Below are 26,158 nucleotides of genomic sequence, written 5' to 3' on the forward strand. Positions count from 1 at the left end.
ATGGCAAGGTGAAGTAAAATCTGACCTTTCCTGATGCAAATTCACTTGAAATATGCTGATTGAAAAATAAGAGCTAAAGACCGGAAGAGGCAAACATATGCCAGTGTGTACATGGCATTATTAAAAAAAAAAAAAAAAAAGTTCCTTGAGCAGTGAAATGAAGGGAGCTTGTTTATTCAATGGATTTGTTTTGCAGGTAAGTGGATTTTCTTATTTTTCACCATTCAGGTTTCAGCCTTTTGCTACATGGGACAGTAATAGGGTCTCTGTTTTCTACCCAGCTGGTTAGTTTCATAGAAACAAGACTTAGTATCTTGGATTCCCATATCTGCTTTGTCAGAACTGGTTGAAATTGGACAGCTGGTTCAGAAGTTGTGGTGGGAAACGTACACAAAAGCGTGCCTGCTGATTTCCTTATTTTGTTAAAAATGAGACAAGACTTTCTTTGATGTTGTTTATTTGTTTGTTTTGCCAGTCTGATTGAATAAAATATACCAGAATTGTTATACTTTTCTGTGCACGGAGTGCTCCCTTCATCTCTACCTGCCCTCCCACGTCATTCTCTCTTTTTCTCACACCTATTCAACAGACAATACATTGACTTCTGTTAATTTTTTGCCTTCTGCTTTTCTGTCTCCATTTTCTCTTTATAAATTGTCTTGTAAATTAAATGAATTGTGTTTGAGCTGTATATTTTTATAGGCAGAGTTGATAGTCTATGGTTAGGGTTGTCTGACGCTTCTCATTAAAATATCCTGTTTTTCTGCAGCTTGTGTTAATCTTTAATAGTTGGTACTGACATTTTCCACACTATAAAGATTTTTTTTTTTACTTCAATTAATTGTTTTAATTACAGGAGACATGATTCTACATATCAAGTTAGGGGAAATTACTTTCTGAAGTATTTATGAAGGCTACAAAAAGAATTGAAGGCTTTTTCTTTTGCATGCTGTAATATAGTTATATTTTGGATCAAGAATATTTTGGTGAAATATATCCCAATTTGGCTGAGAAATAAGACTATAAAATGTTGCCATTTCTATATATTCATTAGTGACTTAGTGGAGTCTAAAAGCTAAAACCTCCAAAGATTTCTGTGATCGCTAAGCAGCTTAGATTTCTCTGCTCTAAAATGCTTGCATGCATTCCTGGTAGGGCTACTGAATGTGCTGTATTCCAGGAATACTGTGACTCAGAAGGACTTTCTCTGCAATTGTAGCTGTACGTGGTGCTAGGGCGGACTGTGTTTAGGTACGTGAAATGAGAACTCCTGTGCTTTCAATAATACTTGTAAGTGATCAGAAAAGTGGGCAGAAATGAGCCTTCAGTTCTGGTTAGAGAAGGGAAAAAGCTGAATCAGAAAAAAATCTATAGATTGTTGAGAGAGTTGAGCTGAACTGCTGAGGGTAAAGGACAGGAACTGGAGGAGACGATCCTCAGTCCGGCGAGGTGGACAGTGGGAGAGGAGGACATGGAGGAGGAGAAAGATCTTTGATGAAAGTCTTGGGGAGAGGGAATCTGGACTGGCTCCAGAAAGAGAAGCACATAGGGAAGGAACAGAACAGACAAGATAAATGCAGAACAAGTTCCCCTTTTTGGGAGACAGTGGCTATGGGTAGTTATGAGGCTACTTAACTTGTCAAGATAATTAGACCTTGGCTAATTATACCATCTCATAATGGGGTGATGACTGGGACTAGATAGAAGACACTGGAACATGCTCTCAGTATACTACGTATCTCCTGTGATGTTACCATTTCCTATATTCTGTTAGTTTCAAGTGGCAGATATCTCTGTATTTATCCTAGTGGTTCTACCGTTTCTTGACTCAGGAGATTCAGTATAATCTCACATTATTTGGGTAAGGTATAGATTTCTTTTTCTTTTTTAGAACCTAGAAAATTACACATATGTATTGCTATCTTCTACCTTTCCTCTTTCCCTACATTAAGAATGTTAGTAAGATTGCCAAGTATCCAAAAGTTAGGAAATGCAGCTTTAATTCAACTGTGTTGTGCTGCATATATTAGGAAGCAGAGATTAATTATACTGTCACTTACTATTTTTCTTTTCCTCAGAAATTCTTTTAACATTTAATGGACAAGATATTTGCTCTGAGGATGAATCAAGCTCATACAGGTTAGGAAGCTGTCATCTCTAACAATACTACATCACTTATTTAGAAATTGAAAGTGATTTAGTGAATAAGACAGGAGCTCAAGAACAGAGATGCCAAAGCCATTGGATGTTGCTCTTGAGATTTGCATTCTATCCCTGCCTCTCCCACAGAGCTGTTCTGTGCAGGTAAGCAAGTCACTTCAACCAGAGTTTGGAAAGGAGGCCACTAGTTTGCTGAGTGATTAGCTTGATTCCTGGGAGGCATGATTTGCAGGAGTTCCAAGCACATACAGCTGAAGCCAGAGGGAAATACGCTTTCAACATTAAAGCAGTATGTGATGCTGAATACTTTGAAAAAAGAGGTCATAATGTCTCAGATTGGACATCTAAAATCAATAGAGTTTTTTGATCTTTGTCTTCAGGCCTCCTTTCTGTATCTGCAGAATATGGAAAATGCCATTTCTTCTTTCTATGGAGATCATAAATATATAAGTGGTTTGTGAAGTACTCCATATAATGATTTATGACACTGAGAGTCACAGGTTAGTTAGCCATTCTGTCTGTCTTTGCATACTTGGAATATTCTAGAATATTTGGAATAGGAGAGGTTCAGATCCATTATTAAATAAGAGAACAAAAAGAGAGGTTTCTTCCCAATAATTCCAGCTTTGTGTTGCGTAGTTCACATCTGCATTCATAGGTGAGACAAGAATTGTTTCACTTTTGTGGTATCTCCTGCGAGGAGCCCTCATGCTCAGCACATCAGTATATAGAGAGGAGAGCACTCATAGCACTATCAGTTCCTTCTCAGTTGAAGAGAGAAAAACTAATTCCTCAAAGGACTTTGAAGGAAATGGAGAAGACAAATGTAAACCAAATACATACATTAGACATCTATATTTTTATCTATATTATACTTCCCATTGAAGAACTCTGAAAATGTATCAATCAAAGAGCATGTGTGTATATTTTCATGTTATATGTCAGACTAGGCAGTTCTCACTCCTGCTGTAAATTTACGTGGAGGAAGGTCTCAGAGTAATTCATGCAAACCATGTTATGGCTTACTGATCCACCTGAGCTTGCCAAGGCCTCTGAAATGGTGTTGCGTCTGATGAAGTTGCAGGTAGCCACTCAGCAGATGTCTGGGATAGAGACATGCCATCCAAGTTGTGTGGACTGTGGTAGAGTATGCCCTGATTGCTAGCAGTTTCCTAGCAAGTCTTGACCCAGCTGTTATGCGTTTAGACAACAGTTGCCTGGAAATGCCTGAGCCTTTGATATTTCAGGAAGAGATATAAGCAGTCCAGAAGATTTCCAAGGAGATGTGGAACTGCCCATATAAAGGGTCACTGAAGTTGCAAAATCCAGAAATCAGCTAGGAGGCAAGAGCTGTGCAGAAGAAAAATGTGACATGAATGCCTTGATTTAAGGTGAAATTTGAACATCACTTGGGGATAAATATTGGGTACTCTTAATACTAGAACTGCCTCAGCCATGCTAGGACAGTTAGGATTAGCAAGCCTTTACATTGACCAAAGCTTCTGGTAGTAGAGGAGTGAGGAATGTGTGTGCATCAGTTCACTTATCTGAAAGGGAGCCTGGAAACCAAATCTGTCTGTGGAATCACTGGTGCATCTTCTTCTTGTGATAACGCTCTTGAAAGATTTTTCTGAGATAGGTATTTCCCATTCAGGACTGAGGAGTGCAGCTCTGACCGATTTGTCAGACACCTGCAGGAGAACTGCTGTTCAGTGCTTTGCAATCTCTTTGTAATGGGTCCATTGGACAGATACCTCTTGGTAGAGCAAAAGGGCCAGATTGTGCACAGGCCGTAGCAGTGAAGTTTCTGCCTCTGCTTTAGCCTTACTCGGTTTACAGAGGTTAGCTGAATCAGAAGGTCATTTGAAGGCCTGGCCCTGGTAGAAGGTGGAGACTTCTTCCTTGAGGCAAACTGAAAGATGCCCCATGATCATAAGGGGTAAGTCTTTCAAAAAGTGTGGGCCTTTACTGGTCTGGGACTTGGAGAGGAATTGTCAAATAAGAGATCCCTGACAACATCTGCATGTCTTTAGACAGGCCACAGCTGAGTCAGGCTGACTTTTTTTCATTGGAACAGCAGATAACTGTGTAACAACAGATCACACCATGCTGCATTAAAGGCAACTTGGAAGCAGGCATTGGAATGCGTTTGGATCTTGACAAGGAAAGAAAGATCATCCTCTCTGTCATTTGTTACTAGTGCACTTACAATGTGGATGAATTTCTAGTTCTGGTAGTCCCTAACGTTTGGGTGTATTTGCAAACCTAATGATATTTTTATGGCATTGTGTATATGTGCATGTGTATATGCCAGTAAAAAGACTGAAATAATACTGCTTGTGAGCCAGTCTTTCCCATTCATCCTTTGTCCATGTGGACACTATATGGGAGCTTCTTGATGCAAGGGGGGGTTTCTGTCATCAAGTGTTCACACAGTCAACAGCTTCTGTGGAGTTTTGCGCTAGCGATAAGTATGCGCTCTCTTACATGCTGAGAAAATGGGTTTAGAGAATTAACCAGCAAAGAAGCTGAAAATATATCATGAACTTTTTTGACATAAATCATTATACAAGAGATTTATTTCACTTTCTGTCAGAATAATCTTATAGTCAGTTTATTTCAAATATCCTTTCTTAATAAGTAAAATGAAGCAAAGATAAAAATGAAGTATAGATCATCTCTGTTTAAAAACAGTCTCTCTGTCTCTCCCATCCCCTTCCCAGTACTATTTAATTATAAGGTACCAGAACAGACATGAAGACTGAGTTGCTCAGGTTACCAGGTTGCTCTTGTCTGCTGCTCAAAAATACCTGAATTCAGTAAGTCACACACATTCCTGGATCAGATGTTTCATAGTAAGCTAGCTAGTGTCTTCCCTACTCAAACATGCTCAACTTATCTACAGCTTACAGGAATATGCAACTCTGCATTGTGCCACACTTTAGTGCAGAACTGCTGGAGAAAGAAGGCGTAACAGTGGAAATTAACATCCGGGAGAAAACACAGAATGAGATCAAAGCATACTGTAACCTAAGTGGTCTTGAGTAGTTCACATATTTATATATTTATTTGGAAATTTGCTGTTACTCTGAAATTACTCTGAATTCCAGTAACTCAAAAATGAAGAGTTAATTTTGGTTAGCAGTTGTCACCAGTTGTGACAAGCACGCATCTAGAACAAAGGTTATAGTACCAAAAAATTAACTGCTGCAGCAATACTCATATGTAAAAATATATAGTATTTCGATGCCTGCATTTGTTTCTAGCAAAAAATTCCACCAACATACACTTTGTATTTTGAATCATTTAGTTTAATTAGAGAAAAAGGAGAGAGAACTCCTACACTGAAACTTACGATTGCTGTAGCAAGATTTATTGGTATGTATGGTACTTGTTAAAATCAGCGGCTTTTGCCTGAGAAACTTCATATTACTTCTTCCTTTTTTAAGAATTATATTATACAAGAATGTATAATCACTGTGACTTTTTAGTTGATATTCCCAAATTTATTTCAACACCTCACAAGTTGTTCTCAGTGCTCCTATACAACGTTAGATCATCAAGTGGATGAAGAAACTATTTGCTTTGTAGACTACAATGCCACTAATTAAAGTTGAAAGTGAATGGACTGTATTAGAATCAGCTCATCCATCAAAGACTGGCTACTGATTATTTACCGACAGTGCTTCAGTTAGCTATATTAATTACACAGTGACACTGTTATGTAAAGGTTACGACTTACTATATTTTTGAAAATTAAGGAATAATATTTAAAAGGTAATTATATGTGCTCAGCCCTGGAAGTCGCAAAGTGCTAGTAAATGTATTTACAAATCAGCTTGTTAATTACAAGTCAAAAAACAGGAGAGCAGCTTAGAGATCTTGACAGGCTTCTTATGGAAGCTGTGATAGCAGTGGCTATGAGTCCATAGGAATGAATGAAAGCCTGTCTTATATTACTGCTTTAAAAAGAATTTTTACATATTGGAGTGTTCTTCCCCAAATTATATTGGTTTTTAAGTATTGCGGGGAGAAGAATTTTGTTTACAGTTTTCTATATTGATCACGCACCCTTTTCTTGTTCCACTACCACTTAAATAACAAATCTTTCACCACCATTCTCCATATACTATTCTAAAATCCTACATACGATACAGAAATTAATTGGTCTCCTGTGTTCCCCCAGCATGGCTGTAACACACCTCGTGCATGTTTGATAATCTGTCCGAAGTGAAAGGTTCCTTAACTGGAGCATGTCAATAATAGTATTATTAGTCATATATTTAATTCTAGTGATACTAATTTTGAAACTGTCAGTGTAGATGTTCATTTTTCGAATATGGTAATTTGAGTTAAACATTCATATCGTCATTGGCAACTTTTTAAACAATTAGCTGAATAATATTAATTTTTACTGTTTCAAAAGGAAAACCCGGAGTTCTGTGGGATTATCTAGAGACTATTGGTTTTCTGCTGTTTAAATTAAACAACATGGCTCTTTGGGGGCAGAGGGGAGGTTTTGAAGAAACAGTAATGCAAGTGGTAAAGTCCAAATGTTCATTTCCTGTGAAATATATGTTAGCTGTGGTTGTTTTGTAATAAAACCCTTTGTGTAAAGGAGTCATAGCTTGTATGGGAAAAGCTTATAGATAAAAAAAAATTCTAGTGACTGAGTTGGAAAATGCTGTTTTGTCCACATTCTAAAAACGGGATTGAAATGATTAATAATATGTGTGTGCTTATTTGTTCAAGAAGGAACTTTAAAGTAATTTTCTGTTCAGTCCTGAGCTGTAAGTTTCCTCCATAATCAGAGCTGTTACTAACTCAGATCTGTTTATAATCAAAGCTGGGAACAACAGTACAATCAAAGTCAAATCTGGGAGCAACGTTACTGCCACTATACTCAGAGACTGCAACTATTAAGAAATTAGTTTTGATTGGTTTGTTTTGTAATAGTGTTGTGTTTTGACACTGTTTTGCATGATGTCAGGAAGGGCCTCTTTTTAAAGTCATCCTGAAAAAGCGTGACTATAAAACAGATTGAGGCAGGAAAATGGAAAACAGATGAAGTAGTTGTACGTCATGTAGAGAATGATACTTCTCCTGAGGACAGAAATGATCTAATCGCCTTTGATTTTATGAAACACCGTAAAAAAGAATCTGCTTATATATTGGATTTTTAATAAATGGTCAGTTTAAAAAGTGGAAATTCTGATCTTTTTTTTTTTTTTTTTTTTTTTTTGGTAACTTAATTTAAACTGACACAGTGCAATGAACAAGCACCCTTTAAAATAGACATGTATCAGCTATCTGGAAACAAGTTAGCCTTTTTGCATTTTATTTCTTTGTCATTTTACTTCTCAGTTGTTCTTTTTTAATCTTTAAGTCCAAAAGAATGGTAATACTGAAATGGCAATTGTGGACATTAAGTAGGTATGAACACCACTTTGTTTTTTATTTACTGCTACTGCCTCTCTTCTGTCCCATTGTTTTTCTGGAAGCAGGACATCTAGGTCTTGTATTGCTAGAGTTGCACAATTCCTCTCAAACTCATCTTATAACATATAAGCAGGTGATTTCAACATAAGAAATTTGGTTTCTAACCTCACTTTATTGACCAGCTTATGTAACTCTTAGGTTGCGCCAGTGGGATTTTTTTTTTCATTTGAAGACTTCTTATGTTTTCTGAAGGCTGTGTATACATGAACACGGTATTTTAAATAAAAATATATCTGCAGCAATACCTCACTCAGTTCTCCTATATTTTTCATGCTAAGAATTGGGGTAAACTTCATTACTAATTAAAACCAGAAGGAAGACATTCAGCACTACCAAAAGTGATTGGTGATTCAATAGGTGAGATTTTCCATTTGCAAATCTAGTATTACAGGTATTAGTGACTGCAGTGCTGGATCTGCCATCATTTGGATGGGAACCTGACCTCTCTTTGATACCCATCATCTATAACAGAAAATCTGGGATTAATCTCCAGTTTTGCCCAGCAATCATTTAGTGAACATTGTTGATTTAAATATCTATGCTTGTCTCTGAAGTAAGAATAATACTACCTTATTTTACAGGGTGTATTAATACTGATGTAGTACTATTCATACCTAGGTAGACAGCTCTTTGTGCAAAAAATAAACAAGATTTTATCAAATTAGAATTTACCTGGTCTACTGAAAATACTGAAGTAATTTCAGTTGGAGAGTTTATCCTTTGTTTTCCTTGAAAACATCCTTGCTGTTGGTACACTGTTCTTTGAGAGGCTTTCTCTCAGGAGTGTTATATTAAGCTTCCTTGTAGCAGTTCTATGTTTGTTCTGAACACAGTATGAATTTATACAAATTGCATTATTCTTCAATCTAAAATTAACTGATTATTTGACAATTTCCAGTAAAAAAATACAAAAAGGTTTGGTAGGTGAGGAATTCCATTTTATTCCCTTTATGTTCTGCTTTTCTATTTGATTGTATTTTATCTTGGTTGGTGCTTACAATCTTCTGTGTATATACTTTTAATACATCCTTTCAGTTTCTATAATATAGCTGAGGCTTTAACAGAGAACAATTGTATAGTTTGAGGACGCATAACAGGCTACTAGAAGAAATATTTACATCTGGCATGATCAAAGCTTTTGGAGTATATGAATGTGTATGTGGGAGGTCTAATTTTTATGTGGGTGGATTAACAAAGATGACTAAAACACTGCAGTACTTAACCCCTTTCTCTTTATGAAAATTCACTTCCTGAAAATGAAAAAAAAAGTAGTACCTGATTTTTATCTTCTGTTTTTCATTTCAAGGAGTATTAATTCTTCTACGTGTAACTACTTGCTTAATGCATAGAGAATTTTGTGTATTTCAGCCTCTGTAATGGCTTATTTAACAAGATGCTTATCTTGCTCATGAAGTTTGTGCATGTTGAAACATACTTACGTTCTAGAGTTTTAAAAACTGATATGTGATAATTTTAGCACTATTTTGATAGTCTGTAGAACTGTCCTGGTAGGAGCGCTATTATTTTTTCCAGTGTTGCTAGCTCTTCAGGTTTGATTTTTGCAATTTTAGTCCCCATGATAGTAATCAGCTGTGAGTGGCTTCTAGAAATCTGTTGTTCAAGTTTCTTTTCATACAGTTACTTAAAACAAATAGTTACTTATATTCTGAAAAGCTATTAATAACCATTTGAATCATCTCTACTAGTATTTCATTTACGTTTCTGACGCTGAAGTTTCAGATCACAGCTGACCTGAACTAATAACTAATAACCTCCCACTGAAAGTGGAGGTCTTGCTCTCCATTTTGCTTTTTTCCTTCTATGCCCCTTCCTCCCACTGATCTGTGATCCTCCCTTCCCTTCCCCAACTCCCAGTTGTACCAATTCTGACTGCAGGGCAACCAATGTAGTTTGCTAACCTAGCATAACCACCCACACACTTAGCTGTGTGTCAAGTTTATATTCTGCTATTGGGAGTGTTAGCGTAGCGTGTGATCAGCGGAGTACCTGAGCTGGCTCAAGGCAAGTACCAGGAGCACATGGCTAGAGCGGGTGGGGGCAAACCACCTGCCCTTTTTGGTGCTGGTGAACTTCCAGCTTGCTCAAACCACTCTCTGAAATCATAGCATGAGTCATGAACACAATATCAGGTAATGCATAATATGTGGCTAATTGAAAATCAATCATGTTTTGCAGACACACTATGGTATGAGGAGTTCTTGCGAACAGTTAATACCTCAGTGAAGACATATATTTATTTTTAGAAGACATACCCCCTTTATGGGCATCTTAAAAGATTCTTTACATATTTACAGCATCCATTACCATTACTTTTAGAGTTAAGGGTCATCAAAGCAATAAAATGAAAGCATTTTATACCTATTAAGTTGTGGTTATGTAACATTGCTTGCTGTTACTTACCTGTATTACATCAGCACTCAAAAGCTTAGGGAGCTGATATACTTTCTTTGGATACTTGTTCCATCTCTTCGTTGTCCTTGTGGCAATTACAGTCCCCAAATCAATTCTGGAACTATTTAGCATCAAATATTTGCGTGAACTCATATCACAGTTTGTTAACTTCAGTTCACTCTCTGTAAATAATGGCTGCTGCGGAAGTGGTTCACAAACCATACAGCCATTCCTGGAGCACTGCAGTAGAGGGATGCGATGGGCAGATGGAAGCAAAAATTTCTTCAACTGCCAGAGTTTAATCTGTTGTTGAATCTGTGTCAACACCCCAGGTACCACGAGGCCATTGTGTTAGCTTCTTTATAGCAAAAAATCAAAGATAGGCGCTTCTCCAAATTTCTGAAGTCTAAGTTTCAGCATTATCAAAGTAACCTGTCCCTGGTTTCAACATCAGACGTGATGTATTTGGTTGGTTGATCAGTCACTTGATGTCTACAGTTCACATAATGTTGGTCTATGTCTTTTGGGGCAGTACCATGTTCGGTGTCTTCATGCTTTTCCTGTGTATTAGACCTCCTTTATATGTTATTCCTGTAACTTTTTCTCCTCCTCTTTGAAAAAAAATTTCTTACCATTTACTTTGTCGTGACACAAAGATTCCCTACAAGATTGCCATGTTACATGACCACAAAACCACTTTTTATTCAAACTATTATCAAGCACGTTCCATCTTAGTAGTACCTCAGCATTACTTATTTTTGCCATGCTTTGTCAGTGTTCGTTGTGTCCACATAATAACAGAATTGAGAGGGCCCTAATATATATTTCAGAGCCTTTGTCAGTAGTCCAGTCTTCTCATCCACAAATAGATTGTAACCATATTCACACTTATGAAGTCCAAATCTTCAAAGAAAAAAAAAAAGACCCCAGAAGATGGTGGCTATCTTTTATGCAGTTGGATCTATAATCAGTTCCCTGAAGCAACTGCTAACTTCAGAAAGACAGCAGTGGGAAGTAACATGTTTGTTTGCTAGTCCCGAGCATCACTTACCTTGCTTAATGTTCAAGTACAAACAAAATGGCACATGCAAGGGACAATATTTAAATATTGTCAATTCTAGGCATCCAGCAATCATCAGTAGAACTCTGAAGGATCATAAGAATTCAAAAGAATTGGTTTAAAATGTTGTGTTTGGTAAGTGTTTGTAATCTGGATGTTTGCTTCTGGTTCAGAAGTCACCTTAGGATGCACACTCCCTTCTCTCTTCATTTATATCCTTCCCGCTCTAAGCACAGCCAGTATTTCTGAGAAGTAAAGGTACCAAAGGCACTTGAATGAAACTGTGTTCCGCCAGTGCCTAACCAAATCAAACCACAGAGGAGAAACGTTGTGCCCATGCTTCAGAGTATCAGTCTTTTACAGAGTAGGGCACAACAACAGAGAAAGTTCTGAAAGAAACTCTTGGAAGGAAATGTCAACAAAACTTAAAATAAATGGTGTGGGAATGTCCCACCGCACCCCTACAAACTCGCTCTTGCTGACAAAGCTGAGTGAGGGATGTCCTAATACAGTGATAAGTCTTCACATGAAAGAAATTTGAACATTTCATTTTACTGTGTACCAGAGAAAAACCACGTATGTAACATTATTAGGTGTCATGATGAGACTGCCTACCTTTCTCTTGCCTGTTCAAGGAGATTTCCATTTACCCTCATCTAACTCTAAGATAAAGAAGGGGCCATCTATTCTTTTTCCTTCGCTCCCTTTTGTATTAGTCCTTTGTTCTCATGGTCTCAGATTCATCCTCCCTGATGTCCTCAAGTACTTTGGCTGGTCTGTCAAATACCACGTACCCATCTTTTTGTCAGTGTTATGCCCTTAGTAGTTTCTTGCACTTCCTTATTTATCAGCATGCATATTTCTCTAGTTCTGACATGCAGATTGGGTTTTACTGTGTATTCCTCTTCTGAGCCATTGTACATTAGAAAATCTGCAGTTGGCCTAAGGCCCTAGTAACTGTTACAGAAAAAAGGTCCATGCTGCAGCTCCAAATGTGAGTTGCGAAGGATCATTTTTGACTTACTTCCCTATACCTCTTTCATGTCAATTACTGTTTTCCTTCATGAGAAAAGTCTAAAAACAAACACAGAAAGTAAGAGCGAACTTCTGTGTCTGTATTGATTTTTCCGAATAATTCTGTCTCTGCTATGCTTTCTCCTCATAAAAGGGAGTGACACATCAAGAATGATGGGTCTTAATGATGTTATTATTTAGAAGTGAGACCATCCTGTGAGCTTTTTTTTTTTGCTGGTGAGCGTGGACAAGGATGAACTTTGCCAAAATCTACGGGGATTTTATAAGGGTTTATTTGCTGGCTCTCCCCTCCCTGCCCTCTACCTTCATCCCCATTAAAAAAAAATTTTTTTTGAATTACTGCTACTATTGGTGAAGCTCATATCTATGAATGCAGTTGTTGGATTTCTAATGCAAACAAAGCTGCTGGCACTTTTATGTATTCCACTACTGAGAGCAGGCCTAGGAACCACATAGTTAAAACATCTGCACAAATAAGAGCAGTGGGGAAGTTTAAGGAAGAAATATGGTGTAGATGACGGCTTTGTGTACAGTTCTGGCATGAGCTGTCCATTTCTTTACTCCCTAGGGAAATAGTGTAGCAGCCGATAGCAAGAACTGTTTAAATATAACTCAGTGATGATATTGTAAGCAGTCTCTGCCTTTCCCTTCCCTTACATCTCTAAGCTTGTTCTGTGCTTGATCTCTCTTTATGTACATGTGCGAATATGTGCATCTTTCTATATATAAAGACATTCTGTACAAAATAAATAATGATTTCTTTTATATCCGAGCACTTTAACAGCATATAGTATGATGTAGGTTTTGACATCCAGTGTATCATCAAATCAAATTTAAGGCATAGTTGCAGCTTTGCATAGTCACTATGCAATAGTGTCAGGACTGCCTCTGAAGATGCTTTAAACAGACATTTTTGTATACCTGAATCCGTATTAATGAATATCACTACATGCGCAGGGGAAAATATTAAGCATCAGTGTTTCAGTTGCTTCATGTATTACTTTGGAATTGAAAAAGGACCCCAAGTGGCATAGAAATAAATATGCATCCACCTATCTTATTTGCAGTATAATTCATAATTCTAAACGTGTTTGTGTAAATTCAGCATTTGTATTCAAGACATGATTTTTGTACTGATTTTTTTTCAGTCTTGCTGTATATGCTGTTATTTATGTTTTCTCTCAACAGAGTTTGCATTTAGGATAGTGAATGCTCCAATGGCCTTGGATTTAGCATTTGGCATACTGTGTGAGCTGCTTCAGCTGTGGGGCGAAATCCATGCTGGGATACCAATCTTGCTGGAATGGCTGCTGGGAGACAATGATCTAAAAAGAGACATGGAGACTTCAGCTCTGGTAATTTTAACAACCAGTTGTTTTCTTATGTTGGAGTTGCTATGTTTCTGCACCCATGTTAGGAAGAGAATGAAATATCTAATCTGAATAAGCTGTTCCAGAAGATCATTACTCCGGCATTAATTGTATTTCAGTTTAAAATAAAAATTCAAATGGACAGTAGCGTATTAAGAATAAGTAAATAGAGTCTGATCTCTGCAGCCTGGCAATGTCAGCATTCAAATTTGAAAAAACAACAAACAAACAATGAAATAAGAGTTACTTAACAAATCATTGTTGATTGAAGCATTTCAAGGTTGTAACTAATTGCCTTCAATATTATTGCTGATGACTGCTTGCTTTGAATTTAAACTGTCGATGTGCATGCCAGGCACATCTGACATCCAAGAACAGCATTCTCCCAACTGCTTGCTTTTCCAGAGACTTCATTTAAATATTTGGTAACTTTGTGCTGTCTTCCATATGACTGTTACTGTACAGCCCATGAAGCAGCCTTGCTTTCCTAAGTCATCGTCTTCAGAACTAGTTACATAAAGAAATACTTACCACGGTGGGCCTGTAAACCCAATACTGTATATACCACTGTGCTAACTTGGCCTTGAAAAGACTGCAAAAACCAACATAATGCTAGAAAGTAAACTGGAAATAGCAGGAGCAGCTACATCTTTGAGAATTTCATTGACAATTGATATGACCCATGTAATATCTTATGAAACTTTTCTTAAGCCTGTGGTTTAGGTGTGCCCTTTTGATGTATCACTGACTGATATGATTTTCCTGTTTCATTTAATCCACTCAATGAGCTCTGTGATATAGCAAACTATCATACTGGTTACAGAGATCTCTGTGTAATATAAGACAGTTTCACAGTGGAAGGCAAGCACATGTTAAAGATTAGGACCACTAGTTGCTTCCAATGTTTCCCAAGAGTTATAGCATAAATACATGATTTTTGAAGATAAATTTCACTGGCATAGTAGGAAAATTTATACTGTGTTTTTCCAAACCTTTGAAAAATGATGCATATGTATTTATCTTTTTCAGTAGAAACTGTTCACATAACATTTTTTCTGATTATTTCTCTGCAACATATTGTTTCATGTACTTTACAGTTTCCTCATTATTGTCAAGACCACAAATCATTTTCTAATCACTGTTGTTCTTCTTTTGATTAAGGAAGATGATGATTACCTGTTTGATAAAGGGGAAGTGAACTTTTGGGCAGAAAAGCTGACTAATGTCAGACAACTTAGTAAACATCTTTTACGGCTTATATCAATGACTCATCTAACTTCAGCAGATCAAGGAGAACTTAACCAACTATCAAGAACAGCATTGGAACGAGCCCAGCTTGTTGTACGCCTTCTTGGAGCGCTACCTCCAACTCCAGAATTTTCCAGAACTGTAGAATTCACAAGATTGGCTATTCAAAATGAAAGAATATCCATCTGCCTTAAAATATTAAATTTGCTCAAGTCTGATGATATTTCCAAAAACAAAAATCTGGAAAAGTAAATTACTAAAAGCTCGTCCACAGAGAGCTGCACATGGTGGGGACTGAATTCTAAGGATGCTTAAGGAATGAGGGATTGCTGCAATGGCTCCAATAAACCTGCAACAAACTATTCAGTAGTACATGCTAAAAACACATTTTCCATGTAAGAGTCCTTTTTTTTTTTTTTTTTTTTTTGTCAGATGTGGTGTGGGAGACTGTTCCTTTTAAAGGCATTTGCTAATTTCATTCAGATGAGCATGGTTTATTGCAGCTACTGTAGGAAGCAAAGCAGCTAAAGTTAGTATTTTCCATTCATCCAGGTGCAGGCCACCTGTAGTTCTGTTACATTTTATCCCATATTTACCTTCTGTATTTTAATACTTTGATACACTTCATTTTGTTGTCTCCCTTCAATATGTAGAAGAATAATTATTAAGTGAATAGGGTAAGTTTTATTTTTGTTACTACAAGAAAAGAAAAAAAACCACCTTGGCTTCTTTCTTTGCCCTTTACAAGTTTTATCCTAGCTTTTAAATTCTACCGCATTCTTCTCTGGAGGAAGGCAAGGATCCTCACTTTGGCAGTAACCTTGTTTTGCAGATGAAAACAGCATTATTTACATGCGTGTTTTTTCCTGTAAATTGATTAACTATTTTAATGAAATAGCTCTCAAATGAAGACCACTGTGTTCTGAACAAAGCAGCTGTTCCATTTAGAACAAAATAGTTTCGTCCTTACTTTCAAAACATCTTGCTCTCCAAGCAGTTCCTAGTCAGAAGATAAAAGGCAACAGAATTAGGGCACTGGAAATGTACAAGTGTTATTGTGCTACTGCTCTCCCTTTCTTGAGATTTTGTATGGACACTTTGTAAAAAAATCTCAGGTAAAAGCTGTGTCAAATTCCTTTAGTGCCCAGCAATTTCATTGTTTGAATGCATAAAGGTTTGTGCTTTGTAAATCTGTTTTTCTGAGAACTGAAATGTGTTTCCAATATGAAAATGTGATACCAAAAATAAATATTTATTTAGAAAGGATGTATTATGTTCTTTTAGTCAAAGGCTATGACTTTACATTTGGGTCTATCATAGCTTGTCATAGCCAAAACAAAAGATGCAAGTTAATATATATTGTTATTTTAGTTTCCTTGGAAAAGTAACAGAGTTATGCCCAATAAATGATTTTTAATTTCAGTTTTATCATGCATAATTGTATATTAATACAGTTTTGTTGTAAATCTTAATGACGATATAGTTAACTAGTACGTATCCCATGGTCAATAGTATAACAAAAGGTCTGCAATCAGCTAGGGTTTTTTTTTTTTGTAGGACTGCTTACATCCATTAGGTGGCAGTACAACACAGCTTTACACAAGGATACCGTCAAAACTCACATTTTTCTTCTCAATTTATAGCTTAATTTTCAAAGTAAAGTTACAGTCCTATTCTGGTAATATTACCTGAAGTTTTCTAGTTTGAGTTATCTGCTTCTTTGTTAATTCTTGAGTTAAATTGAGTGTCTACTATAAACCAAGTTGGGCTTCTAAATTAGACTTGATATTTGAAAACTGCAAGACTAAGTCACAAGTACACAAAAGTTACGAACAAAAATTGAAACACTTTCTATAAATTTCAGAGATTCAAAATTACTTGTATAAGTAATTTACAATAAACTTGCGACTTTTGTAGGTGAATGTTAGAATCTGAGATGAAAAGATGTTTCATTGAAGTTACTTTATGCAATTTAATAAGCCACATTGTATTTTAGTCTAAAAATTACTTTGTTTGCACCTGCTTTGATCTGCTGGGGAAAAAACAGCACAGATTATGTCTGAAAGCCACTTTTAAGAATAGTCAAGAACCGTACAGTTAGCAGCTGCCGGTTTATCACACCTTTACAAAAATTTTTAAACTTGTGCAATGACAATTGTTACAGTACAATACAAGCAGAACTTCGTATAGAACCAAAATGATGGTACAGCTGTGTGACCTTGGTTATTTCAGTGGTTAGCATAAGACTGTCTAGTATTACTGGCATTTTTTTATTGTATAGAATTTAAAATATATAAAACATCATCAAATGCAGACATGGAACAGCATTGCAGCAGATCCACAGCGATCGTAAAACTTGAGTAACTTTGTGAAGCCTTGAAGACTTGGTTAATTGGTAAACCAAGTGACTTGAACATTCAGTCTTCCTTATCATGTTTTTAGAATGCAACTGAAAGCTACATAATCCCTCCTTAGTTTATAGAGAGCAAATAAAAAAAATTATATTAGCACACATACATTTCACCCCTCTCTGCTGGTGGCTTGAGTTACTGTGTAACTACTCAATCAGGAACCTTTAAACCTTAAACAGAAATTGTAGAAGAGGGTTAGCAAAATCTTATACCAGACTACTTATCTGTGATGTGTTTGATCAAAGTCAGTTTATCCAAGTGTTTCTGCAAATGATGATTATACATTGCTCCTTGCATGGTTATCGTGAACTGTTTACTCAGAGGGTAGGATCCGCACTGAAGGTGGTGATTTCAGACCTTACAGAGATAGCTGGGAGGAGGAAAAGTTTGATCTTGGATCAGTACGCAAGCAAATTGAAGCGGGCAGAGGAGGTGGTTGTGAGAAAGATGCACATACATGCACTTAATCACGCTTTCCGATTGCTTCCTCTTGGGGAGATAGCGCCGTGTTACCGTAAGGAGCCGCAGCGTTTCCATGGGGCTGGAGGAGGGAAAGGGGGGATTTAAATTCCGTTTTGGAAACCCCTCCGAAACCAGACCGCTGCTCTCCGTGCCCGGGCTGCCCTTGCCGGCTCGGGGCACTAGAGGGTGGCCTATCACCAAGGAACCGTTGCGCAGCGAGCTGTCGGCGCCTCGCGCCCAGCGCGGTGCCGCAGCCGCGCGGGCCGTGCCGCCCCCGAGCGCGCCCCCGCCAAGTGCCGGGGCGCACGGAGACAGGGGGCTCGCGCTCCTCGTCCCCCAGGGCGTTTCATCCCTCCTGTCTCTCTCGGGTTTTTATTTCCAAGCTCAGCGTTAAGGCTGCAGGCCGCCGTGCTGTACCCGCGGAGGTGGCGCGGCGGCGGGCGGGTCCCCCCGGCGAGGAGCAGCAGCCAAATGGGACCATGAGCTGCCTTACGGGGGGCAGGGAAAGAGAGGGGGGGAAAAAAAGAACCTAGTGTGAAAACCCAATGCAAAATGTTCTAATAAAACCCCATTGAAGTTGCTTTCCTTTGCAAATGTGTTTTCAAAGTGCACGTTTCCTGCTGACGTGGTCAGATTTGCACCCTTGGATTTCCAGCGCTTGACATCCCGGCTCAGAAACTAAAGAGGATCAAACGCCTCTGCGGGCTTTGCAGCCATAAAACTTTACACGCCCGTCCATTTTCCCCTTCCATTTGTCCTAGCGTTCAGCAAACGCGGGCACGGGAGGTGCAAAACTCGCCGCCTTTCCCACGTCGTGTTTGCGCAGCCTTATCAGCGCGGGGGCGGAGGTGTTTGCGTCGCGGCGGGCAGCGCAGCCGCGCACCGGCGCCGTGGCGGGGGCGCGCGTGCAGCCGGCCGCGGCGGGGCTGCTGCCCAACTGCCCCCCCCCCCCCCCCGAAAAAAAATCCAACTCTCCAAAAAAACAAGGGGGAAGAAAAAAGCCCCAAGTGCCGGGAAGTCACACCTCGGCGGCGACCGTCCCGGCAGCGGAGCAGCAAGGACCCAACCTTTGTTTGAAACCAATTACGTGGCAAAAGTTTATTTTCGGCGGGGAGGGAGGAAGCGGTGTCCCGTTTCACCGCCAGCCGCCCCGGCGCGTCTTCCATTTTAGTGCGCTGCAGCCGCGCTGCGCGGGACGGGCCGCGAGCGTGCAGGCAGCCGGCGGCTGCTCGCTCCCGCCTCCCCGCCAGTGCCTGTAAGTTGCAGTGCTTGCGCAAAGAGAGGTGGGCGACTGGAGAGGCGTCTCAGGGCAGCGGTTCCCCCGCTGCATAACCAGGGCCAGCTCTTTTTGCTTGTTTGTAACAGAGCGCGCGTGGTGTTTTTTCCCCTAACTCGATGCAGTCCTGCGCGCCTCACAAAGTACTTACGCAGGGTTTCTGCGCAGACCGCCTCGCACCAGCGCTGCGCGCTCGGCGGCAGCCCCTTCCCCCCGCCCCGCCGCGTTCTGGCGCGCGGCGCCACCCCCGCAGCCCCCGCGCGGCCTTCCCGCGCTCGGCCGCCATGGCGGCGCGGCGCGCTCTGCCCCCTCCCGCGGGGCGCGGCGCGGCGCGGCGGCGAGTCCGCTCCCGGCCCTCCGAAAAAATTGGCGGCGCCCAATGGGGAGCGGCGCGGGGCGGGGCGGGGCGGCGCGGAGCCGGGCGGGCGGCGCGGCCGGGCGCCGGCGTTTATATGGAGGCGGCGCGGGACACCGCCGAGTTCCAGCAGTTTGCTCGCTGTCGTGCAGCCGCGGTGCCGCTTTGGCCGGGCACCCGCTGTCCCACCCCTGCTGGGAGCGAGACGGGACCATTTCGGATCGCAAGCAAACGGCCCCCTCCTGTCTAGTCGTGGCTTTTCCAAACCCTCCGAGAAGAGCGGGATCGTTCGGTCCTTCCTGCATTTCCGACCATTACAGGATCTAGAAATGTCTACGACACTTTTATCTGCCTTCTACGACATTGACTTCTTGTGCAAGGTAGGGCAGGGCCTGGGCCGGCGGCGCGCGCGGCGGCCGTTGGCGTCGCCTCTCCCGGCTCGAGCTCCCAACGGCCCCGCGGTGGTGGGAGTGGGGTGGGGTGGGGGCCGCGGCCGGAGCTGGGGCTGGGGCTGCGCTGCCCTCCCAGGGGCGCCGCAGCTGGCTGGCGTCGGCGTTGTGACAGCCCGCCCGGTTAAAAGCGCGAATCGCCCCGGAAAGGGCTTTCGGCTCGCTGATACGAGTCCAGGCGCTCGGAAACTTGAGCAAGGCGCTCTGCGCCCTCGCCAATGCGTGTTGTCTGTTTTGTTTTTTGAAGTTGCAGGCGGCTCCAGCCGCTCTGCAGGCGCTCGCCCGCCAGCGTGCTGCACTGCTGAGCCGGACTTCTCAGAGTTATGCAGCAAACGCGTCTTAACCCCTGGCTCTCCCTAACCACGCGGATTGCAGAAAAAGCTAGTTTCGAGCGGCGCCCTGCAACGCCGCCGGTGTCCCCGGGGGCGCCGGCACCCCGCGGACCCGCCGCGCCGGCTGGCGGTCGCCCTGCAAACCCTCTCCTCTCTCTCTCCCCCGTCTCTACCCTGTGTGCTCCCCCGCTCCCAGACCGAGAAGTCCCTGACCAACCTGAGCAGCATGCTGGACAAGAAGGCAGTGGGCACCCCGGTGACCTCCCCCAGCTCCAGCTTCGCGCCGGGATTTCTGCGGAGGCACTCGACCAGCAACCTGCAGGCTCTGGCCAACGGCTCCAAGTTCCCCAACCCCACCGGCTCCAGCTCTTCCTCCTCCTCCTCCTCTTCCTCGTTCGGCAGCTTGAAGGAGACGGGCACCGGCGGCGGAGGCGGGAGCAGCAGCCCCACCGCTCTGCTCAACAAGGAGAACAAGTTCCGGGACCGCTCCTTCAGCGAGAATGGCGAGCGCAGCCAGCACCTCATGCAGCAGCTCCAGCAGCAGCAGGCCGCGGCCGGCAAGGGGGGCGGCTCGGGCGGCGGCGGCGGCGCCCCCATCAACTCGACGCGCTACAAGACGGAGCTGTGCCGCCCCTTCGAGGAGAGCGGCGCCTGCAAGTACGGCGAGAAGTGCCAGTTCGCCCACGGCTTCCACGAGCTACGCAGCCTCACCCGCCACCCCAAGTACAAGACCGAGCTCTGCCGCACCTTCCACACCATCGGCTTCTGCCCCTACGGCCCGCGCTGCCACTTCATCCACAACGCCGACGAGCGCCGCCCGGCGCCCGGCGCCGGCACCGCCGCCGCCTCCCCCGCCGCCGCCGCCGGGCCGCACCACCACCACCACCATGCGCACCACCCGCCCCCGCACCCTGCCGGCAGCACCGGCGACCTGCGCGCCTTCGCCCCCCGCGACCACCCGCTGGGCGGCGGCGGCGGCTTCGGGCACCAGCGCGGCGGCGAGCGGCCCAAGCTGCACCACAGCCTGAGCTTCTCCGGCTTCTCGGCCCACCACCACCACCACCACCACCCGCACGGCGCCGCCCCGCCGCAGCCGCCGCCGCAGCAGCAGCAGCCCGGCGGCCGCCTCGACGCCGCCCTGCTGGAGAGCCCTGGCGGGTCGCGGACGCCGCCGCCGCCCGCCTCCGCCTCCTACTGCGAGGAGCTGCTCTCGCCGCCCTGCGCCAACAACGCCTTCGCCTTCTCGGGCCAGGAGCTGGGCAGCCTCATCGCGCCGCTCGCCATCCACACCCAGAACTTCGCCGCCAGCGCCGCCGCCGCCGCCGCGGCCGCCGCTGCCGCCGCTTACTACCGCTGCCAGCAGCAGGCGGCGGCGCCGGGCGGGGGCTGCCCGCCGCCCCCCGCCTCGCCGCCCTTCAGCTTCCAGCCCCTGCGCCGCCTCTCCGAGTCGCCCGTCTTCGACGCGCCGCCGAGCCCCCCGGACTCTCTCTCCGACCGCGAGAGCTACCTGAGCGGCTCCCTCAGCTCCGGCAGCCTCAGCGGCTCCGAGTCGCCCAGCCTGGACTCCGGCCGCCGCCTGCCCATCTTCAGCCGCCTCTCCATCTCCGACGACTAGGGGGAGCGGGCGGCTGCACCGGGGGAGCCGCGGCGGCCCGCCCCCCCCCCCCCCCCCCCCCCCGCCCGGCCGGGCCTCCGCCTCCCCCTGCCCCGGTTGCCGAGCAAGTAAGTGAACGAGCGAAGAAAGTGAATTTTTTTTATATATATATCTATATGTACGTACACACCGAGAGCTGAACAAAACAAACGCAAAAAGAATTTTGCAAAAGGGCAAATGACATGAACTGAACAAACCTATTTTTATAGAGAGACCTTGGAAGAAGGGGATTTTTGTTTTGGGTTTTTTGTTGTTGTTCTTTGGAGACAAGTTATAATATGCACCAGCAGCAGCCATTCCATCTGTGTGTTTAAAAAAAAAAAAGCATTAGAAAAAGACACCACCAGAAAGCAACAAACAATCTGGGGAGCCTGAGTTCTGCCTTTCAAGCTCCTCCAAATCTTAAGACACAAATAAGTTACTAAGTAGTTTGTCTTTTCAATCCAATTTAAATAAAAACACAGAACATACTAAACCTATAAGCTTTTAAAAAGAAAAATCCAACATCCTGCCAAGAATATGCCTTGATAACAACCTTCTTTTTTATATATCTATATATTATTATTATAACAAATGCTAAAACCTTCATTCCAAAGTTTAATATTGGTTCCATTGCCACCACTTAGTGGATGTTTGGCTTAGAACAATTTTTTTTGTTGTTGCTTTATTTGGAAGCACTCAACTGAGTTTAGTTTGTAATTGTTGGAGAATAACTGCTGATTTTTTTTTTTTTAATTTTTTTAGCTGTTTGAGTTGATTGCATGAATGAGTCACTGCACACAACTCAATATGAAACTATTTAACTTATTTATTATCTTGTGAAAAGTATACATTGGTAATTTGTTCATACTGTATTTATCGGGTATGATGAAAAGCAATAGATATATATTCTTTTATTATGTTTAAATTATGATTGCCATTATTAATCGGCGAAATGTGGAGTGTGTTCTTTTCACAGTAATATATGCCTTTTTGTAACTTCACTTGGTTATTTTATTGTAAATGAGTAAAATTCTTAATTTAAGAGATTGTATGTAATATTTATTTCATTAATTTCTTTCCTTGTTTACGTAAATCTGAAAGATTGCATGGTTTCTTTACAGAAATCGGTCTCGATGCTGTGGAAGTAGTTTGAGGAATTTCTATGGGTTTTTTAGAATGTAAATGGTTGTAGCCCGTCCGAGTTGAAAAACAAATGGAAAAAAAATACAAAAAGGACTTAACTCAGCAATCAGATTTCAAAGTGGCAAATCTAATTCAAACTTGTTTAAAGTAACCAAAAAGTATTTTTGTTGCCTAACTCCACCAATCACACTGTGATATAATCTCAAAGTATGTAGCAATAATTGGGGGTCCCCAGTATTATGTCTCACAGTGCCTTCTTGAGGGTCCATGCTTGCCTTAAATACTTCTCAACCAAATAAGTATTTTTCCTAATGCTTGAGATAATTTGAATGTAGGGATGGGTTTTAACTACAACAAAATCTCACCACTTTTTATTTTATAAGAATGGAGGCTATCTTTGGATCTGAAACTTTATACAGTACCTACATAAACATATCTTGTTTAATTAAATTCCAAAACTTGTAATTTTTTTTTCTTATGTAGAAAGTCAGGAGTTTTCCAAAACTTTCCTGGATGGTGGATGAATGAGCAGTAGCTTAGTTTTGTTTGTACATAGGTACAGATTGAGCACTATGTACTCTTTTGGACTACTTTAACAGAAGTATGTTTTGAATGTAACTAAAGGATAAGTCAACTTGAGTTGTAATATATTTTTCGGGAGTCAGTTCACTACAAATTGTGTGAGACTGTAAACTTTGTACTGTAAATGTTTTGTAGTTCTCCCAATAAAATTTTTTTGGAAAAAACAAAAACCAAACCAAACCAACCACCAGCAAACAGCACAGCCCTACGACCTGTTGAAGCCATGGCTGCAAGGCAGTGAGTATTTCTTGCCAGTGTTCCGTTCCCCCCGCCAGCCCCCCTGAGAAATGTGTGCTTAATTACTGATTAACCAGCCTGGGCCGCGGCTGGGCCGTGCCCCCCCCCCGCGGCGGCGGTGGCCGGACTGAAGCGCCCGGACTCTTCCAGAAGGTTCCGGGGGCAGCGCGGCTGCGGCCCCAGTCCCGGCCCCCCCTCGCTTTTTCGGAAGAGGGAAGGGGCCCAAGCCTCTGCTGCTTGGCTCTCCGCAGCTGGCATGGAAAAACCTAGTAATGCGCATTGATCAGTAACATCGCTTATGGGGGGAGAGGGGGAGGGTGTTAACATGCCATTAGCCTTCAGTGCTTGCTTGGGATCATGGAGGAAATGGCAGTTTGGGTAATAAAAAGGCATAATTAAAGTTCACCCTTTGTCCCCAAAGCTTTGTTCCCCCTCAGTTAAAGGAATGCAGACTTCTGCTTTAACGCTTCATCAGCAAGGGTGTATCGGTTTTAATCGGACTAGCTTTAGATGTTTCAGTCTGTTTTCAGGGCTTGTCTTTTAAACAAATTACCTGTCTGAGGTTATATAACAAAAAATACGCAGTGGCCTGAGGATTGTGTATTTGTTGATGCTGGAGGAATTTTTCAAATAATAACTCCATAAAATCAGTTCTTTATTCCAGTCAGTCCCTTAAACTCTAAATCATGATTTCTACAGGCTTATTTTTGTTCTTTTGTCATACTAATAATAAATGTTGTTAACATTATGGCATCTCTGTACTGTCTGGACTGCCACAGTACTTTCTATAAATACAAGGTAGAATGTAATACTGGTGCCATATGTTTGTGTAACAAACCTTGGACTGACTCTCAGTTTAAAATTAAAACAAACGTAAGCAGTATATGACAACACAGTCCAGCTACAGCAATCGTCCTTTTTTATGGATTAGTTTGTCTTGTTTGCTCAGAATGGTTTCCTTTATTCCGCAACTAATTTCTGGAGAAACTTAACTTTTTTTTTTTTTTTGGTGCTCCTTGTACAGCACCTAGCACACCAGAGTCCTTCCCACTCAGGCTGCCAGTGCATCCACAGTACAAATACTAGGTCTGCAAGGAGGAGTTCTCTCAAGTGTTTTGTGGCTCAAAGCAAGAACAAAGAGTAGCGGTTAGTTTAGCTGGTGTCTAAACTAATGTCTTAATAACTCATTTTCAGGTTTTGAAACTAATTGTCAAACTAGAACTGCATAAATTAGGGGTGCACACCTTTTACTTAGTTTCATAATTTCTTTCTTCCCTGGGTATGTTTGCTTCTGTCCCTTGCCCAACTCTTCCCCCAAGCCTGCCTTTTTCTTTCCAAAGTAGATAACATTATTTATTGCTGAATTTCTCTTACATAGGGCAGTTGTATTCCATCAGCTCAATACTTTAGTCTTTTATACAGTTTTCTGATTATTAAACAGGATCTTAATGTGAGTCACAGTGGTTCAGTTTGGTGTTTCCTGGTTAGAATAAGAACCCTGAAAGTTTTGCAGCAGCTGTTCTGTGTTAAACACAACTGCACTGGTGTTAATTCCAGCATTTTGTGTGTTGAAAATGCTGCCAGGAAAGCAAGGAAAACAGTTTATAGAAGTCTCCCAGAAGAAGGGTGTGTGTTAGTATGTGGGGAGAGCAGGCCCTAAGCAGGTCTGTATCCTTCTCAAAGTAAGTGATATTCTGAGGCCAATCATGTACCATATTTTGTTTATATCTCTGCAAAAGTGTATTTCAAAACAATCTGTTTCAATGTTATATGCTGCTGTTCAGAAAACCAGAAGTCCTTGAACCGGGAAGATAAAGTGTCTGTTTCTTGTGCTGCACAATCAAGTATTAACCTTTAAACTGATGACTTACGTTGTTGATTCAAGCAAAAGTTCTGTAGCTTTCATTTCAAAATTCAACAAAGCATGTAAAGCTGGTCAGACCATTCAGAAATTTCCTGATACCTTGCAATAAATCAATACACTCTGCATTAAAATAAACTGGTTTTCTTCAAGAGCTTTGAATTAACAAGGAACTCTAAGGTCTCTGCTATCGCACATTAATTAGGAGATATTTCTATTAAATATTTGGGACATTTAAAATGATTTGGGGGATCAGGAAAACAAGCATTTTACTAGTTACTGGCTAGGACTGAGTCTTGCATGCTTGCTTCAGCTGATAATCTTTGAAAGAAATTGCAGCAAACACTTAAACTTAGAGAAATAAGCCTAACGGTATAGATCTTGAAAAACGGTATAGATCTTGAAAAAGGAATTGATTTGACAGGTTTTGGTATGATCATTATGGGATATTCACATGTATCAGATGGACTGTTTTGATTTTAGTTTCTAGTCTTCTCAATTTCTGTTTTTTGTTTTTCCTTTTTTTGGCTTTTTCAGTTTGCCTTCAAGTAGAGTGGGTGTGCAGTGATTCAAGTGATTTTACTTTCTCTAGGCTTTGGGCTTTGCTGCCTGACACAAGTTACTGGAAAA

The 26,158-nt window shown here is 41.9% G+C and overlaps 2 protein-coding genes and 1 long non-coding RNA gene across 3 annotated transcripts in view; 2 read left to right on the forward strand and 1 right to left on the reverse strand.

Annotated features, from left to right (window-relative positions):
* Window positions 1-16,212, forward strand: part of THADA (THADA armadillo repeat containing) — a 172,027-nt gene extending 155,815 nt beyond the window's left edge. Inside the window, exons 38-39 of the mRNA XM_064509591.1 lie at window positions 13,355-13,521; window positions 14,698-16,212. Coding sequence (XP_064365661.1) covers window positions 13,355-13,521; window positions 14,698-15,036 — 506 coding nt within the window. The 3' untranslated portion in view covers window positions 15,037-16,212. The remainder of the gene's footprint in view (window positions 1-13,354; window positions 13,522-14,697) is intronic.
* A 665-nt stretch (window positions 16,213-16,877) lies between these two features.
* LOC112997307 (uncharacterized) lies at window positions 16,878-18,564 on the reverse strand. The gene is made up of 2 exons (XR_003262662.2): window positions 17,653-18,564; window positions 16,878-17,565 (listed from the first exon to the last, which is right to left on the reverse strand). It is a non-coding gene; the product is annotated as an uncharacterized LOC112997307 (long non-coding RNA).
* An 823-nt stretch (window positions 18,565-19,387) lies between these two features.
* Window positions 19,388-25,666, forward strand: ZFP36L2 (ZFP36 ring finger protein like 2). Its single transcript, XM_064509592.1, has 2 exons — window positions 19,388-19,668; window positions 20,266-25,666. Exons 1-2 carry the CDS (start codon window positions 19,618-19,620, stop codon window positions 21,682-21,684), a joined length of 1,470 nt encoding a protein of 489 aa, XP_064365662.1. The 5' UTR covers window positions 19,388-19,617; the 3' UTR covers window positions 21,685-25,666.
* Window positions 25,667-26,158: the final 492 nt, after the last annotated feature.

Source organism: Dromaius novaehollandiae, chromosome 3 (genome assembly GCF_036370855.1).
Source record: "Dromaius novaehollandiae isolate bDroNov1 chromosome 3, bDroNov1.hap1, whole genome shotgun sequence".
NCBI lineage: Eukaryota > Metazoa > Chordata > Aves > Casuariiformes > Dromaiidae > Dromaius > Dromaius novaehollandiae.